At 34.7% G+C, this 18407-nt stretch overlaps 1 protein-coding gene across 2 annotated transcripts in view; it reads right to left on the reverse strand.

Moving 5' to 3' along the window:
• Positions 1 to 25: 25 nt before the first annotated feature.
• The window catches only part of snx9b (sorting nexin 9b), a 20771-nt gene continuing 2389 nt past the window's right edge, over positions 26 to 18407 (reverse strand). Inside the window, exons 2-19 of one of the 2 annotated variants that reach the window (XM_042778395.1) lie at positions 17839 to 17925; positions 17631 to 17705; positions 14800 to 14898; positions 12202 to 12273; positions 10494 to 10656; positions 7714 to 7852; positions 7435 to 7516; positions 6824 to 6949; positions 6617 to 6734; positions 6389 to 6519; positions 6127 to 6233; positions 5818 to 5921; positions 3716 to 3793; positions 3422 to 3498; positions 2458 to 2547; positions 2153 to 2267; positions 979 to 1070; positions 26 to 888 (exon numbers count right to left, since the gene is read on the reverse strand). In XM_042778395.1, coding sequence (XP_042634329.1) covers positions 841 to 888; positions 979 to 1070; positions 2153 to 2267; positions 2458 to 2547; positions 3422 to 3498; positions 3716 to 3793; positions 5818 to 5921; positions 6127 to 6233; positions 6389 to 6519; positions 6617 to 6734; positions 6824 to 6949; positions 7435 to 7516; positions 7714 to 7852; positions 10494 to 10656; positions 12202 to 12273; positions 14800 to 14898; positions 17631 to 17705; positions 17839 to 17925 — 1803 coding nt within the window. In that variant the 3' untranslated portion in view covers positions 26 to 840. The remainder of the gene's footprint in view (positions 889 to 978; positions 1071 to 2152; positions 2268 to 2457; positions 2548 to 3421; positions 3499 to 3715; positions 3794 to 5817; positions 5922 to 6126; positions 6234 to 6388; positions 6520 to 6616; positions 6735 to 6823; positions 6950 to 7434; positions 7517 to 7713; positions 7853 to 10493; positions 10657 to 12201; positions 12274 to 14799; positions 14899 to 17630; positions 17706 to 17838; positions 17926 to 18407) is intronic. The other variant, XM_042778396.1, reaches the window with a different exon arrangement.

The following is an 18407-nucleotide window of genomic DNA, read 5'->3' on the forward strand; positions in this document are numbered from 1 at the left end:
TACAGAGAAAAAAAACCCCACTGTGTAGCATACAAATCAGTTTTTATTAAATCATAATCTCAATTGTTTTTGTCATTATGTGTGCAAAAGGCTTGCAACCACTGCTATACATAAAAAATACATGAACATGCATCAGGTGGAGTATAATTTCATTTTTACAGGATAAGAAATTGGTGATAATTGCACTGAGGTGAAAGCATCAAGCGGAGCATAATCTCTGTTTGTAATTTGGCTTTGGGGAGAGAGACAAATTATGTCAATGTATCTTATGGGGAAAAAGGACCAGCCCTCCTGTTATCATCTCCAGAATGAAACCTTCAATGAAAATGATTGGGATTGTTTTTGAGACCAAACACAAACAGGATGATGCATCTGAAAGGCCACAGTGAAGTGCAGTGAAAAAAAAAAAAAAAAAAAGGTTTTGCAGGGTCTCTACAAAACAAGGCACAATCAAACTTGGCTTGGCCTCATATATGCACCAGAATCTGTTTAGATCTCTTGTATAAAATCACAAAATGTTACGTCTTTGATATTTATTATTAATCAAAACTAACAAGGTCATAACAGAAGTTGGAACGTCCATCAAATCAACAACTACTTAATTATAATAATTAAAGCCCCCATATAATCTGATATTTTAGTCAATCTGTAGCTGCTTTTTAAAAACACTTGAGCTTGGCCAGTGCTCGTGCAGGACACAGATCGACGCTATCTTTGGCCTGAGATTGACAGGATATTTTTATGGCACTGACATCCTGACACAAATAACATGAATAGAAAAACAGAACGAGAATAATCATGTAAGATGAAAAGAGAGCGAGAGAGGCAGCTTCTCTGCCGTTACATAGTAGTGAACTGACTGTGAGCGTGTCGTAGTTTCTCTGCAATCTGCCAAAACAGAAAAACCAATTCAACAGTTTAACATCTCCAAACATTATAGCACGCTTTTTAACTTTTAATATTGTTTAGACACGTTACCATCTCATAGAATTTGACTTGCTGCTCCAGGTACTGCTGCATCACCCTGTTGTAGTCATAGATACGGTTGCTATGGAAGTGGTTCATTTCCGCTGCATAAGAGGACAGATGTGTCAAAATCATCACTTCAGTGTTTTGAATTTACAGGATTTTTCTTTGTTTAATTAAATTATTATAGGCAGAAAAAAATTAAATATAGATAAAAAAAATTAATACTTTCATTCAGAAAGGATACATTAAATTGACTAGAAATGTCACTATTAATGTTACAAAAGATTTCTAATTCAAATAAAATGTTTTGTTCTATTGTTGTGAACTTTCTATTCATTAAAGAATCTGAAAAAAAAAAAAAAAAAAAAATATATATATATATATATATATAATATATAAATAATGGTTTCCACAAAATATTAAGCAGCAAAAATGATAAAACAACAAATCGGCATATTAGAATGACTTTTGAATGATCATGAGACACTGAAGACTGGAGTAATGATGCTGAAAATTCAGCTTTGCATCACAGGAATACATTTTAATATATATTATTATATATTATTAAATTTTAATTGTAATAATATTCACAACATTATTTTTACAAATATTTTTAACAACATGAACCCTTTGTGAACATGAGACTTTGAAAAACAAACTCTTGCAGGTTTTATTATACTGTATTTTACTATATATACTATATATATATATATATATATATATATATAAAACATCATTATACACTGATAAATTCTCTTATTTGACAAAGTCATGTTGTGTAGTATAATAAAATATAATAAAATAAAACAATGATACAGTAACAGTAGTACAAGAAAAGAACATTTTAAGATTGTGATTTTTTTCCTCTGTACAAAAAAATAAAAATAAATAAATAAATAAAATACTTTGCATAGATAGAAAAATGTATACTGACTAAAGAAATTTTCATGGCTTTTCCGAGTCTGGAAATCACTGATATTTTCAAGTATTCCACCCCCGTGGGAACCGAGTACTTTACTCTGTTTGTGTCTGTTGGGTCTCTTGAAAACTATAGTTATGTTTCCAGCATTCTAATGTTGTGCTAACATTGTGTAAGACTCAGTGTAATTATGACTTACTCTGTAATGTAATACAAAAGTTTTAAACAGGTTATTTTGGGGTCACTGTTAGTAGATCGAAATACCTTGCAGAGAGTATGACATGATGCTGGCACGTTTAGACATGGTGATCTTATCTGAGGGGGTGATTTTACCGGCAGCCACCAGTTTATCTGCTTCCTTTACCTTCTCTATGGCAGCCTGTGTGAGAGAATGCAGTCAGCCAAGTCAGGTCTCCAGTTTTTAAATCTTTGTAAATAATCTACGGCTCTGTTCAAACACCTAGTGAGCTGCCTAAAAGATCACTTATGAGGTTCTGTGACGGTTAGGACCCTCGCTAAGTTTTAAAACAAAGTTTGAGTCTATAAGGATGCTAGTCTTACTCGTTTACCTTGTGAACTCCAATAGTATCAGGAAAGCATCCCAGCAGACCTTTGTACTCATTGTTAGTTTCCATGAGGAAGTGAAGGTCTTTCTTGGGCTACAGAGAGAGAGACAGACAAAACTTAATGATTAAATCAGACGGAAGGGTTAACGGAGCTCTAAAAAAAATTTCAAGGCTATGCTGGCGACAAACACCTTTAACAATCACAATTTGGAGGCTAAACAACAACCAGGTTTTCATTCATTGAATGTTTCAGTGATAAGGTTGAAGATAAATAACACAAGACTATATGAATGTGGATCACATAACTATGGCTTCCTCTGACCTATACAGCTGCTTTCAGGGTCCTGATCCTGATTATTTTGCGATAATGACCTTATATGCATTACTATTCAAAAGTTTGGGATCAGTGAGATTTTTCTGAAACACATACTTTTGATCGGTGATAGTACAGACATTGCTAATGTCACAAAAGATTGCTATTTTAAGTAAAGATGTTCTTTTGAACTTAATATTCATCAGAGAATCCTGGAAAAAATATATCACTGTTTCCACAAATATATTAAATTAAATTACAGTTTTTTTTTTTTTAATTGATAATAATAATAAATGTTTCTTGAGCAGAAGGATTATGTGACACTGAGTAAAATACATTTTAAAATGTTTTATTTTAAAAAATTTAAATGTATTACAATATGATATAATATTTATAATAATAGATGTTTATGTTTTATTTTTGATCAAATAAACACAGCCTTCATGAGCATAAGAGCAATGTTTCAAAAACATTAAAAAAATATATATATCTGGCCAACCCTCAAGTTTTGCATGGTAGTGTAATTTAAAAGATGGTAATATATAAGGATGTTTTGATGCACTTCTCCTGTAACACAAGAGGCTGTAAGAGACGTAACTTCCCAATATAAGAGAGAACTGAGATGTTCTAGAGTAAGGGTTTTTTTTTTACTACCTGCTCTGCCACCATCTGAGCAATCTCCTTGTAGGTCTTTCCTGCTGCTGTCAGTGCGTCTGTGAGCGCAGCCTCTCCTTTAAGTCAAACAAAATCACACATTCAGGAAAAAAGTAGACTAATGGTTGAACATCGAACACAAATACTGCTGGTTAAAGCTGAAGCAAGGTGAGGGAAAAAGGAACAAGAAAATGCTCAAAATTTCTCAGAACTAGACCAGATGGTAAAAAGAGAACAAAATATTTTTACCTCATTAATGTTCTTTAGTAAGAGGAAGCATATAGTTTCTGATACCTTCATATCCACTGCTGATGAACACTGAGGACAGGTTTTGGAAAGCTTTGCCAATCCGTTGATATTCCTTTGGAAGAGCTTAGAAAAACAAACAGGAAATAAGACTAATCAACTTGAGAATCTTTTTTTTTTTTTTTGAAAATATTACAGTGAACTTCCGCTGATTTTTCTTGGACCATGAGATGTGAGCCCCTGTTTCTGAGGTACAAAAATCTCAGGAACAGGCTAATTTGCTCATAATATAGTCGAAAATGTTATTTATTCCTGTGACGCAAAGTTAAAAATTTGGCAGCCATTACTCCAGTCTTCATTGTCACATGATCCTTCAGAAATCATTCTAATATTCTGATTTACTAATCAAGAAACTTTTTATCATTATCAATGCTGAAAACAGTTGTGCTGCTTATTTCGTTTTTATGAATCTTTGATGAATAGAAAGTTAAAAAATAAGTTGTAAGAGTCTAAGACACACACACACACACACACACACACAAAAAAATTTTAATATATTTAATTATATTAACACACACACACACACACAAATTAATAATTATATAATAATAATAAATAAATAATAATAATTAAATAATATATATATATATATATATATATATATATATATATATATATATATAATATATATATATATATATATATATATATATATATATATTATATTATATTATATTATATTACACTATATATATATATATATTTACACACACACACACACACACACACACACATACACATACACAGTGGGTACAGAGAACAATCACCCCTCTTTAAAATAATCACATTTTGTTGATTTGCCGGACACAGTTTTTGTTTTAACCAGCTGTATTTACTTATAAAACTTATAACGTCCAAATGAAAGACATAACACCAACATGTCAGAAAAAAAAAAAAAAAAAAACTATCACTGAGTTGGAAAAAAGGATCACCCCCTCCAAAAAATGACTTGTAAACTCAATCAGGTGTAGCTGATCACCTTCTAATTGGCACACAAAGCTATTTGACTTTCAACTGTGATCAGATGTGTTCATTATGATTAGCTCAGGATGACGCATTTCAGTCCTTGGTAGTGCAACTGAAGCAAACAATCAACTATGGGTGGCAAGGCACTGATGAAAGATCTCCGGGAGAAAGTTGAGGACAGGCACAAGTCAGGAGATGGATATAAAAATAATTTCAAAGGCTTTATCAATGCCTAGAAGCACAGTGAAGTCTATTACTAAAAGGTAGAAGGTATTTGGTACAGCACAGACCCTCCCTAGATCAGGATGTCACTCCAAACTGGATGAAAGAGCAGGAGGAAACTGGTCAGAGAGGAGACCAAGAGCCCTACAGCAACTCTGAAACAGTTGCAGGAATTTATGATAAAGAGTGGTCATTGTGTGCATGTGACAACAATCACAAATCCTCCACAAATGTGGCTTTTATGGGAGGGTTGCAAGAAAAAAGCCCCTCCTCAAGAAAGGCCATGTGCAGTCATGACTGAGCCAAAATGCACCTTAAAGAATCTGAGGCCAAATGAGTCTAAAACTGAAGAAGGTTTACCTTCCAACATGACAATGACCCAAAGCACTCAGCAAAACCGAGCACAGTGTTTGAAGGAGAAAACGGTGAATGTCCTTAAATGACCTATTCAGAGCCCAGACTTAAACCCCATTGAAAATCTGTGGAAAGACTTGAAGACTGCAGTCCACAAACACTAACCATCAAATTGAACTGAACTAGAGCAGTTCTGCAAAGAAGAGTGGGCAAATATTGCAAAGTCTAGACGTGCAAATTTAGTAGAGACAGAGACATATCCCAACAGACTAAAGGCTATAATTAAAGCAAAAGCTGGTTCAGCAAAATACTGACACAAGGGGGTGATCCTTTTTCCAACTCGGTGATTCTATTTTTTGTTACAAATTTCTGACATGTTAGTGTCATATCTTTCACATGGGTGTTATAAATTATACAGCTGGATAAAACAAAAACTGTTTTCATTTCAGGCTGCAAAGCAACAAATGTGATTATTTTAAAGGGGGTGATTCTTTTCTATATCCACTTTATATATATATATATATATTATCAAAACAAGTGATACTCACGGCCTGTGCAGCGTTTCCAGTGTTCATTTCCTATTGTCAGCAAGTCTTTCACACCATCGTCCATCGCCCTGGTGAAACGGTTGAACTGTTCACACTTCTGCTCTCTGAAGGTAACAAGACAACACAGATGAACTTCCATCAACAAGAGGATGCATGTAATTCACTGGCAAACCATCTTTGACCAGCTACGAAACAGCTTCTGATCATATTAACCTGAGTTGGTCAAACTTACAATAAATCCAGCTAATAACCAACTTGGAATAGATTTTAAATCAGGGAAGTGATCCTGAGGTGGGCTGTGAGACTTACACTTCAATCATGTCCAGGTCTGGCAGTCCCTCAGGTTCTATCGTGGAGAAAACCATGACTCCGACTGTCTCGTCTTTTTCTGCTTTTCTCTTCCCCATTTTCCAGTCCTGTAATACAGATTTATAATAAAAAGAAAAACAAAGGCTATGTCTAAAAACCTACAGTATTTTGCTGAATATTTATGTGGAAGATACAAAGGGACCAAAGGAAAACTGATTAACCAACAAATACATATTTATTTAGTACTAAAAACATTTTTTACCTTCTCATCTTTGTATGAGAGAAACAGCTGGAAGACTTCACTGCTGGAGATAACCGGATGCCGGCACATTCGCGACATCCAACCCTGAAGCCTCTCCATACGCATTTTTATAAATTCCTCCTCAAATCGACCTAAGGGTGGGGGGGTTGGGGGGGATATTAATCAACCTCATACTATTTGCATTTTAAACTACTTTACAGCAAACAGAATGTAATAAAAATTGCTTACCTGTCACCTGCTTATCAGGCAGAGAGGGGATTGGAATTGCCGATCCAAATTTTTCCAAAAGTCTTTCATATAACCAATCGAAGTGCTTGTATCTGTGATTGACAGGCTTGTTTGTGGTCTGCAAAAACATTAGATGACATGAAACAACATCAGCTGGAATGACTAACATGGAGATGCTCATGCAAACATGATGGTTTCTGTACTTACAGTGGGTATGACTTGGTACTCAATGTAACTCTTGAGACCGTACATTTTGGAGCCCTTTTTAGGGTCAGCGACAACACAGTCCAGCTGATAGTCTGGATACGCCCACACTGGGCCAACTTCTCCTGTCTGAAATACAGTATATATACACATCCACATATAAAAATGACATAGTAATTAAAACCCTTTATGGAGCCAAGAGTCCCATTCTAGTATGTGGCAGAGTCTCAATACAACAGGTACATCGAGAAGCAAAATTACAAGTCGTCTTGTTTTATGATAAACTGATCAAAATGAAGTGAGTTTATGATTTAAAGTGGAAATTTCTTATGATTTTGGAATAAGGATAGTTTGAATTGTAATGTGTAATTGAATGATGTTTGTTCCTGTCTTAAGCATCAAGCATCAGAAAACAAGACTTCAACTATCTTCTGTTGTATTTCAAGTAAATCTATTTTTGATTAAAGGCTGTTTAGATATTTGCATTGGGAAAGACTACGAAAGATTTTTTGCAGTGCATGCAACATTTAATGCCATCACTATGAATTTCAGACTTTCTGCTCTGATTTAAGGCTTTTTTTAAGGCCTTTTTTTTTTTTTAAAGAGTGGCTTACGTAAACAGGCAGCTTGGTTCCTTTGGCGGGCTGTTTGGACAGCAAGTACAGCTCAGGACCTGATTTAGAGAAACCAGGGAATCTGCAAAGAGAAGATGCTGCTTACAATAGACATAGAAAATATGATTAAAAAAAAAAATTAATAAAATTAATAAACATTACTGGAATCTAGAAAGAACACATGAAAAAGCACACAAACTGGATTACATCTTTATTATGTGTATTATTATTACATGACTCTTGGAATGCATGTCCAATGTGTGGTGTGATCCCACTTACTTGTTGAGGGCAATTTTCATGGATGAACCATGAGCTCCGCCTCTGTTTATAGCCCCGCCCTCTCCAGCCTCAGATTCAGCATAGCCACCCGATGACTTCACGTCATCCCACTCCTCGTCCCACTCATCATCTTCTGCACCTATAAACAGTAATTTTACAATTCAATTATAATTTAATTTAAAATAAAAATGTATGTAAGAAGTGTTTGTTAGTTAAAACTCAATAAAGATAAGTCAGAAATAGCTGGATGGATAAGCTAACTAACCTCTGATAAACCTTTAATAGGTCATAACAGTTATAATTTGTACAAAAACTGGTCATTGTCACAAAAGTATAATGTATACAGTATATGCTATGTATATGTGTATATATATATATTTTTTTAATTTGTTGGTAATTTTGTCATTGTTTTTAAAGTTTATATATATATATATATATATATATATATATATATATGTGTGTGTGTTTGTATATATGTGTGTATATAAATATGTATGTATATATGTGTATATATGTATGTGTGTGTGTGATAAATATGTTTGTATTTGATATATAATTGTATAATAAATATTCTAAGTTCTGTACATAAAAGGTAACTGAAAAGTATTAAAAATTTAAGAATGAATGCTAAACCGTTTCCAAGTCAGTTTTAATATAATTTAACCAAAAAACAAAAACAAAAAACATTTACATATGTTAGTTTTAATAAAACCCCTGTGACATAAACATGCCTGTACTGAGGCTGTGTTAAATAAACAACAAAGTTCACAGCAAGAAAAGCCCTACAAAACATTCCTGTGAGTTTCTGGCAAATGTTGAGCTCATGCAGCTTGTGATTAAAACCACATTAAAGTCCTGACACGAATTTCATGGTTTACCTGAGAGATCAATAAGACATGGGTAGGGGTAAATGTCCAGAGAAAAGGAAAAGATTATTTGTTATGACAAAATAAATTAAGTTTCTTTTTGACAACAAATATCTCATCTACATATTCTTATGTGCATTATGCACTTCCATTTTAAATTATAAAACTGATTGCACAAGCGCTCAATGGGAAAATCAAAAATATATTTAAATCTTAGTAGAACATTATGAGTTCATGAATAATTTGGTGAAAGAGAGATCTTGCATGTGGGAATAAATCAGTTTTTCAGGGGAAAACAGCTCTAAAACAAATCCACATGCTCTTGCTTGTCTTTATTGGACACAGACTTGTAGAAGCTGCCTGTTGCAACACATGGAAATCGTGACTTTCATCTCATGACTCCAAAACAGACCAAAACTAACGATCTTCCAGAAATGACATCATTGCTGGCGAACTTTAGCCTAACATATGACTCATAGTCAATGATGAGATCACTGAAACACGCCCACATTTTCCACCACTACTTATAAAACAACGTTCGTATTTTTTATGCTTTCACATACAACAATGCATACTACTAAATATGTTTTGCATACTAAATATTCCACAAAGCAACTTGACTTTTCATTTCCGGTGTCACAAGTGAACCTAAAATAATCAGCTGCATCTTTTGGTCCCTTTGTAAGATGTGACTGCCAAAAAAACTTTGTTCATCAGTTTATACTGTTCAACTTAAACAAATACTAGGAAATATACTGTGCGTATGCTAGTTTTACACTATGAATCCACTCTCTTGTAATAAAAAAATCTGCCAAGAACATCCATGAAGCACAGCACTTTGGCTACTCACAAACTCCAGAGGCTTGTTGTTTTTTAAATATGCTGGACCGAAACCCTTAAAGAGGAATGTAACAGCTCCCAGTGAGGAATAAACATTATTTTAAGTTTTTTTGTCTTGTGGCTGTGGTGTTCAGTTTCCATTTAAGACACAATCAACAAGTCAAACTGTATTGAAAGACATTTAACAGAATGAAATCACTGTAAATTACTACTTTACTAATTTTTAACATCCAAGGTTCGCACATTTTTTGAACAGTGAATTTCCAAGACCTCTCTATTCATTGCCAATTACTGAATAACAACTTTTAAAAATTATATCGATTCAGACTGGTTTGATAATGAATAATTAAGCCAAAAAATAAAACAAATTTCATTTTTGGTGGGAAGTTGTTATATCCTTTGTGAGCTAAATCAGTAAGTTTTAGCCCAATGTGATAACAGTAACTAGCATTTTTGGAAGAAAAATTTAAGAAAATGAAATTGAGTCAAAATTAATGGAACACAACAAAAGGTTTAAAATAAGACACAACAAGCAATAAAATAAGCTAACACAACTAAAATAAAATATTGAATTCATCTCCTCAACAACGTTTTCCTATAAAGAAACAGGATTCATAGTCTTGAAAAATTTGGATATATGAGGTGGCCTTATTGCAATTTTAGATATGGAAAATTAAATTAATATTTAAACACCATGGGCATTTATATAAAGAATATACATTTTACCAGTTATGCTACACTCTAAAAAAATGCATTTGGCAGAAATTGCGAGTAATTGTGGATTACCTTGATTCTTACCCACTAAATCATGAATGACTGGAAGAGCTATGGAAATTGACTGGTTAAAATTAGTGGGATCCCTTCTAATATTTCAGAAAATTCATTATTTTTATTTTAATTATGTAATTTACAAAAACTAGGAGGTACAAAATATTAAAACCCATCTGAAAACAAGACTAGGAATAGGGGGCCTTCCAATATTGTTCTGGACAACGGCACTTCTTTGAAACCAAGAAGTTTGAGAACCACTGGTTTAGACTGAATAATCCAACATGGGTTTATTTGAATTGTTACCTGGACCCTGGTAGGCCTGCGGATGCCCGTGTCCTCCAGAATGCCATGCATTGCTGCTGGTTTTCCCCGTCTCTGTGCCCTCTGGCTGAGCTGCCCAGTTATTAGAAAACCCCCCAGATGCATTATTGTCAAATACTGCCCATGGGTCATTACCATTACTTGTCTGAAAGAAAGAAAGAAAGAAAGAGAAAGAACAACAATTTTACAATTGGTAAGAAACAGAAAGCATCAAATAGGAGCATTTTCACTAGTGGTCTCAGACCAAGCAATGCATCTGAACCATTTACAAATAATATTGATATTTTATTATACTAAGCTAAATAACTGTCCTAACCACAACCTCAACACGCACTTAAGTCCTAAAATCTTTTCCACAGCATAGCATAAGTCTGTCTTGAACATAATTTATGTTCATTTAATTAATGTTCAACTGGTCGACTGTTCTTTTGTCCTGTAAATTGAGTGAATTATGATTGCACATCCTCACAATCTTCCATAACTCAAGCACACAGCGAAAAACCAATACGAAAAGCCCACTCGCATCCAATGACAAGCACTCTAATAACCTTTGGTTGTTATTATATCATACTGAAAGACTCCATTTGAGCAGGTTTTTTCAGATGCTGACCGATTCAAGGACTTCTAAAGAAAGCCCATAAAATGGGAATATACGTATATGGATGGAAATGTTGAATGGAGAGAGATGTTTACCTTCCTGATGGATGCTTCAGCTTGTCAACACTGAACAACTGACTCTCAATGGCCCTCTGGCCTTCATGACACAAAAGCCCAGAGCCACAGAGACACAAAACATAGGCTCTGTTTTTCCAAATCATTATCTGGTGGCCCACAATACACACATCATCCAAGCCTCATTCACGTTATTATCTCGTCGTAATCAATATGATGATAACATTTTGCTCGGAGCATGGCAAATGATTTCTGTCACATACATGTCAAATTATAGCTGCAAATATCATTCTGTTATTTTACTGCAGCCGACGACAGACATGCATCAGATAAAGTCCTACTTTCTTATTTGCTCATGCAAAAACTGCATGTCATGCATTGGGAATGTAGCACCATGCGGAGAAGGACTGGTTTTAGAAAGTGTTTATTTGGATTCATGCATGTTTGGAATTAGGAAGGCAACGTTTTGGAAATGTCTGGCCGATAGCTATTCAGATGCCACTTCTTTGACTTATATTTAACATTATTCATTAAGGGGAAGTTTTCCTTTAGAAAATGTGGTAAGAATGTCTGCTTTTTCATAACTCACGTATACTGTTTATCAGTTTGCAACCAGTTCAGGTAGTTAAAAAAGCAGTCTGGATCATTTAAAATCTTGATAACAGACCAGCTTTCATTTCTTCAACAACAACAAGACATGAAAAACGAAACTGTGACATACTTCTGTAACATAAAAAGCAAATCCTGGAACATAAATCAGAAGTAGCTGTCCAACAAATGATTGAATCATCGCATTTATGTGTTAAAAGCTGGCAGACAGACTTTGATGTGGAAACAGTGCTGATCAGTTTGATTGATGTGTGATTTGAAGTTGGTCTGGTGTGATCAGTGGAGTCGGATTCAATCTGAATGCATTCAGACCCCAAGAACAGGGTGTTTAGGTTTTGGTCTTGTTAGTGAGGGCTCCAGAATCGAGCATGTGTGGCGTCCGTCATGCCAAATGCATTATTTAGTGTACCTCATCAGGGGAGGTGGAGGAAAATCCTGGGGTAACTGGGGTTACTGGAGTTTCCGGCTGAGCTACATCCACTTAGGAGAAAGACGTGACATGATCATAAAGCGCTGAAAAGGAAGGGTTACCCTGACATGACCCTAAAGACAACACCTTCCTCATCAAACCACTGATTTTCTCAATAGCAGAGACCTGCAATGGTTTCCAATAGACAGTTCGAAAATTAGCACAAAACATTATTCATCAAACAAAACAAATAGTTTTGAAGTAGAGTGCTAATACACAGTGCTTATACACAGTCATGCAACTTCACCATCAGTGCCCACTTAATTTATGATGCATTTCAGACAAATGCTTGACTCATCAAAAGAAACCACAACTCAAGCAACTCCTTAGTGGTCTTAACCTCAGATGACACACCACAGCACTCAAAAACACATACACAGCTGTTCCAGGCCACATGCTCAAAAAATATTTTGGCCTAAATTTAATATTAATGTATTTGAATTGCATCTAAAATTTTCATCCATTTGGATTATACAATTTTAACCTACAGGAATTGAAAAAAACAACAACAGGTAATGTTTCAAGTGATGTTTCTGTACTAATAAACTGAATAAGTTTTAAATACACAATAATTAAAGGTCTTCAGAAACATTTTTTGTTATGCTGGTTGAAAGTCTCTTCACATCTCGATAGCGATCATTAAGTTAAGTGATCTAAAATGTATTTATGTCTGATTATATATTCTGTGGAAGGCGTAGGATCAAGAAATGTTAAGTCCGAGCGTTTTAATTGGCTTTCTAACCTGCCTGTCAACATATGTATTTGCATACCTCTGCGCACCCTGTTCGCGTGAGACAGTATACGTCATCAGCGTGTTCACGTACGCAGGCAAACATCAACAACCTGACCTTCCTTCCTTGGTACTGTAGTACTGTTAATAAAATATGGATGCATGCTTTCAGTGCTATCAGGTTAAAGTTAGCATTTCCCAAGATCTCCTACTGCACTTTTAAAATTTATCATTGATCAGTCTAATTAGTTTTTTAACCAACTAAATAACTGAGTAATTCTTGTTCCATAGCTAGCCATATTTTAGCCATGTTCATACTTTTAACTAAATAAATGTAATTGTTTTCACAATATTAATGTTGATATTAAGCAATTTGAATGCATTTTGAAAAGGTGGTTATTTTAATAAAATAAAAATAAACTGAAACAGTTGATAATAAACTATGTCACTAATTTTCATTCCGTTTCATTCTGTATGATATAATGTGTGTCATAATAAATTTATTAGTTTATGATAAAACATATAATCCAAATGAATGGAGATTTTATATGCAATCTTTTAAGCCTAAATATTTTTTTGGAATGCACAGAAACAAAACTATTTATGGTTGACCAGTTTACATGTCACCCACAACCAGTCTCTTTCTGTGTAAGTGGGTGGTTCTTGACCAGAACAAGCTTTAATGTGGACTTCCTGCCATTTTGTCGAAGATCTGATTTACATCAAGACTTGATGACCCACCAATAAAAAAATGAGAGCGCTAAATAATATTTGTGCCTACAGAGCACAGGGACTTCTGTGGTTAACTGTGCCACACATTTTCAATGACTCATAAATATCTAGCATTGCTACTGGTTTCACATCTGTTATCAGAGATCCATCGAGCGCATGCGGACTATAGCTTCTAGGTTAAAGTCTGTCCCTTGACTAGCCAATCAGGTTCAGGCTTTGAGATAACACCATAAACAACTGCTTGTCATCAGGGATGGTTTCACATGATCAGACTTGAAGACAACATGAACTCAACACTGATCCTATTTACAGACTTAATAAAAGCAATAGTTTTTGTTAAGCACGATTCATCATTAAAAGATTTTCATAAGAAAAAAAGGTTTGTTTTCATAAGCTGTAATCAGAATATAACAACTTAACGTGTTGTGAGCCTTCTAACATTCTAATACGTTTCACCCAAATAAAATCCTGATATTATTTTCCAGCTGCTGCTCTGAAGTGTTTAAGTCAGATGAAAGTGGTTTCATGTTCTTTAAAACTGCTAAAATCGGTACAAAACTAAAGCCAATGGCAGAGGAAACAAATGCCCTGCAACTCAAGGATTCCCATTCCTCTAAATACTGCTGATCAAACTATAGTTCCTCCAAAAAACAAAGCAGCCCACTCAATGAAAACTTCAGTCTCAGCACTGAAGGCCAAACCCACAGTACCTCACTAACATATGGGAGAATCCAAACACTTCATCCTGTATGCTAATTAAAAATCATCATCCTTCACATTTGGCCCCTCGCTGATTCTCTGAATAAGCGCTACAGGATGTTTTACTCTCAGTCTCAGAATTTGCTTGCACATGCATTTTTACATTCGGAGTAAGATGTTTTATTCTTCACAAGTGGAATCTCCCTTCCTGCTCACTTCCTCTCAGGAAGTTAAGCAGTGGGAGAAAATCTCAGAGAAGGAGCATTAGACAGATAATGAACCGAATAGTGCATTTTGGACATGATAAATAAACCTGACCGGTGCAGAATTACCCAACAGACTGAATAATTAACGTGAAATGTACCCGTCATACTCACCTGTGCAGTGCTGGCCGGGGTCGGCATGTGACTGTCGAAGAACGAGAGATCGAGGGGGGCTGCATTTCCTCCAGAGATAAAAGGCTGAGCCTGGTTAATCTAGTAGAACATGAAGAGAAGAGTTTACAAGGGTCAGTCCTCGTCAAATCAGACAGAATCAAGCGGGTTGGTACACCAAAACACAGAGATTTTGTTCATACTTTGTGTTATTTGAGACTAAACGTAAGTTCTATAAACTGTTATATTTAATGGTACATAAAAGTTTAATGTAATATTAGTATTTCATTTCTTAAATTATCTTATACTACATGGCTGTTGAATGCTTGAATCTGATTGGTTGACGAACGTTCTGTGGTGTGCAATTATTTTCTGGGAAACGCACGGCGAACGTAGTTCCAGACAGCTCTCTTGACCGCATTACAGTTCCATATCACTTCGCATAGTTAACTGTAATTAGGGCTGGGCGATATATCGCATGCGATTGTCACGCGCATTTCGTCAGTAAAGCCGGTTCCCTGATTACCGCCAAATCGCCATCACCTGCTTTCAAATGAAGTGCCATTTAATAGACAGAGCCGTAGTTCTCTGACAACCTACGCAATATCGTGTTCATTATCACAGATGAATCGCCTTCGATAATGAACGCGATATTGCGCAGCTTGTCAGTGATCTACGGCTCTGTCTATTAAATGCCGCTCCATTTGAAAGCAGGTGATGGCAATTTAGCGCTAATCAGGGAACCGACTTTACTGACGAAATGTGTGTAACAATCGCATGCGATATATCGCCCAGCCCTAACTGTAACAACTGAAATTAGCATACAGTACCTATACAGCACACAGGACTAACAAAAACAACATCATGACAGACGATTTTCCGAAAGTAAATACACATGACGTGTCTCACTAGCAAGGTATTAACAGCGTGGTTTAGAGACGCTACTGCAGAACAATGGTGTGCATTATTTTTCTAATAACTCAACAGCCAGTCATCAATTATTCCTTACGTATTTACTATAATTTTCTTTGACCCCCAAAATTTGCTTGAGAAAAAAAAAACATTTTCTGGGAAGCAAGGTTTCAGATAGGATTTCTCATGCATTATGATTACTGGTATCACATGAATTGGTAGATGCATAGACAAAGTTGTTCTAGTCCAAATAGTTAAAAATCTCCCCAGGGTACAATATTTTTTACAAATAAAGCTGCTAACGTTGTAGAAAAAGTGACATTTCGAGACACTGTTGATGCTCAGGATTAAAAAGACCATATGGGTACTACTAAATATATTTTGATCTTCAAACTTTCTGTCAACTCAAAGTCACTATCATGAGCAAAATGTGAGACTAACATTTTATTTCTGTATGGTGCAATATTTTGCTGATCTTGAGGCACTCATTTAACACTTCCTAGGAAAATATTGCCTCCAGATGACTCTATATGAAAGTACAGACTATTAAAGTCCTATTTTTGTTTATATTTTATTTGTAAAAGTATAAGAAATGGCTTTTTCAATCCATTTTACTTCCATTTTTAAAAAACATCAAACTATAAGCATCACAACAAAAAAATAGCTCTGGGTGCGCAAAGAATGTGAATTTGGAGAAGTGTGAACATGTGGTCATTTGTTTGGCACAGAGAACAGAGAAATGAAGGAAGCACATGTGTCTGTATGATAGTGCAGCTGTGAGTTCAGGTCAGGAGGGAAATTGAAATGTCTGCAGCCAGAAACAGGAGGAATCAATCCACAGCCTATTTATACAGAGAGTAAACTGTTTACAAGTTCACCATGTGCATGACTGCCTCAGCACGGCTTTATAATGTGATTAGGTTCAGCTACACAGTATGATGCACTTTTACTGCTGCATCTTGATTGATAAACAACTGGACGTCTGAAAGATTTTTGGCTTAAGTTTCCATAAATAATACTGTTGCAACTCTTGTATTTTAAAAGAGCAAGGAAATTCTTATTTTTCCATACCAAGTATTATAAAGTAAAGCAAGCACATTCATTCAGCAGCAGCAGTTTCTCTGTCCTTTTGGTTTCAAAACACTACCAGGTGCATATTACATATACTTTATCATCCATAATAAAAGACTAATATGCCAGCCATGTAATTAATCAGCTAGTATTTTGAAATACCGATAAACTTTTGAAAGATGTCTCCCATGCTAACAACATCTCCATTTATTTGATCAAAAATACAGTAAAACAGAAATATTGTGAAATAGTATTACTATTTAAAATAACTGCTTTCTATTTGAATATATCTTTAAAAGTAATTTATTCCTGTGATGCAAAGCTGAATTTTCAGCATCATTACTCCAGTCTTCAGTGTCACATGATCCTTCAGAAATCATTCTAATATGCTGATTTGCTTCTCATTAAATATTTTTTTATTATGAATGTTTATTTATTTATTTATTTTGTTTTGATGCCATATCAGCAACAATGGCTATAATAATGGCAACATTAACAATATCATTTCAATACATCAATATAACATTTTTTAAGAAACATCATTATACAAAACATCAATAGTACAGATACAATAGTCAGTAACGATCAATAGTCCAGTAACAAGAAAACAACAGTACTGATAAAAATGATCAATGTTGAAAATGGTTGTGCGGCTTAATATTTCAGAGGAAAATGTGATGCATTTTTTCATGATTCTTTGATGAACAGAAAGTTAATAAGAACAGCATTTATTTGAAATGGAATTTTTTTATTAATTTCTTTTTTTTTCTGACCAAAAGCTTTTCAGAAGTAGCATATATACATACAGTATGTCACCTTTGTAAAAACCATTTTCGGTAACCATTGCTTACCTCTATATAGTCCTCTGGTACCAATCCGACTTCTCCTCTGGAGTTCTTTGCCTCAATCCATCCTCCACCAATGGTCTGAGAACAGAAGAGAATGGTTCACCTTTACAGAGAAGGTTTTGATCCGTTCATACATATGCAACAGCTCATGGAGACAACAGACATGGAGAGCCAGGTGTTTTGAAACATTATGAAAGTAAAATAAACTCACCTGGTTGGTTATTGTGATTGTCTCACCCTCTCGAACCGACAGCTCATTATTCCCAGGCTCTGCCGTGAAATCATATAAAACCTGTGCCTGTGTGGAGACTAAACATGCGTAAGTAAAACACATGCATATACAGACACCAAATGTGTTAACTAAGCTATCATTAATTAACAATAGAACAGAACCAGCTAAACTTGTTTGACTGGATTATTTTGGACACCATTAAATGCTCATGACCTCAGCATTAACCTGTTTAACATTTAACTAACACTGTCTCTGGAATTTTTTATGTATTATATAATCAATGAATTAAAGTCTTTTCACATGAACAACTGTCACCATTACAAATTGATGAATCACATGAAAACTGTCAAGGTCTCTGGGCCATTTTATTTTTTTTTTGACACAAAATCATATATATATAAAAAAAAAAAAACATTAAATTATATATCATGTAAAGAAATTGAAGCTTATTATTTTGACCATTGTAATTTTTGCATTTTGATTTTCAGACAATTAATCAGATTTTTACCCAAATCACACTTCTGAAATGCCAAAAATTTCATTACTAT

Source organism: Cyprinus carpio, chromosome A20 (genome assembly GCF_018340385.1).
Source record: "Cyprinus carpio isolate SPL01 chromosome A20, ASM1834038v1, whole genome shotgun sequence".
Classification (NCBI taxonomy): domain Eukaryota; kingdom Metazoa; phylum Chordata; class Actinopteri; order Cypriniformes; family Cyprinidae; genus Cyprinus; species Cyprinus carpio.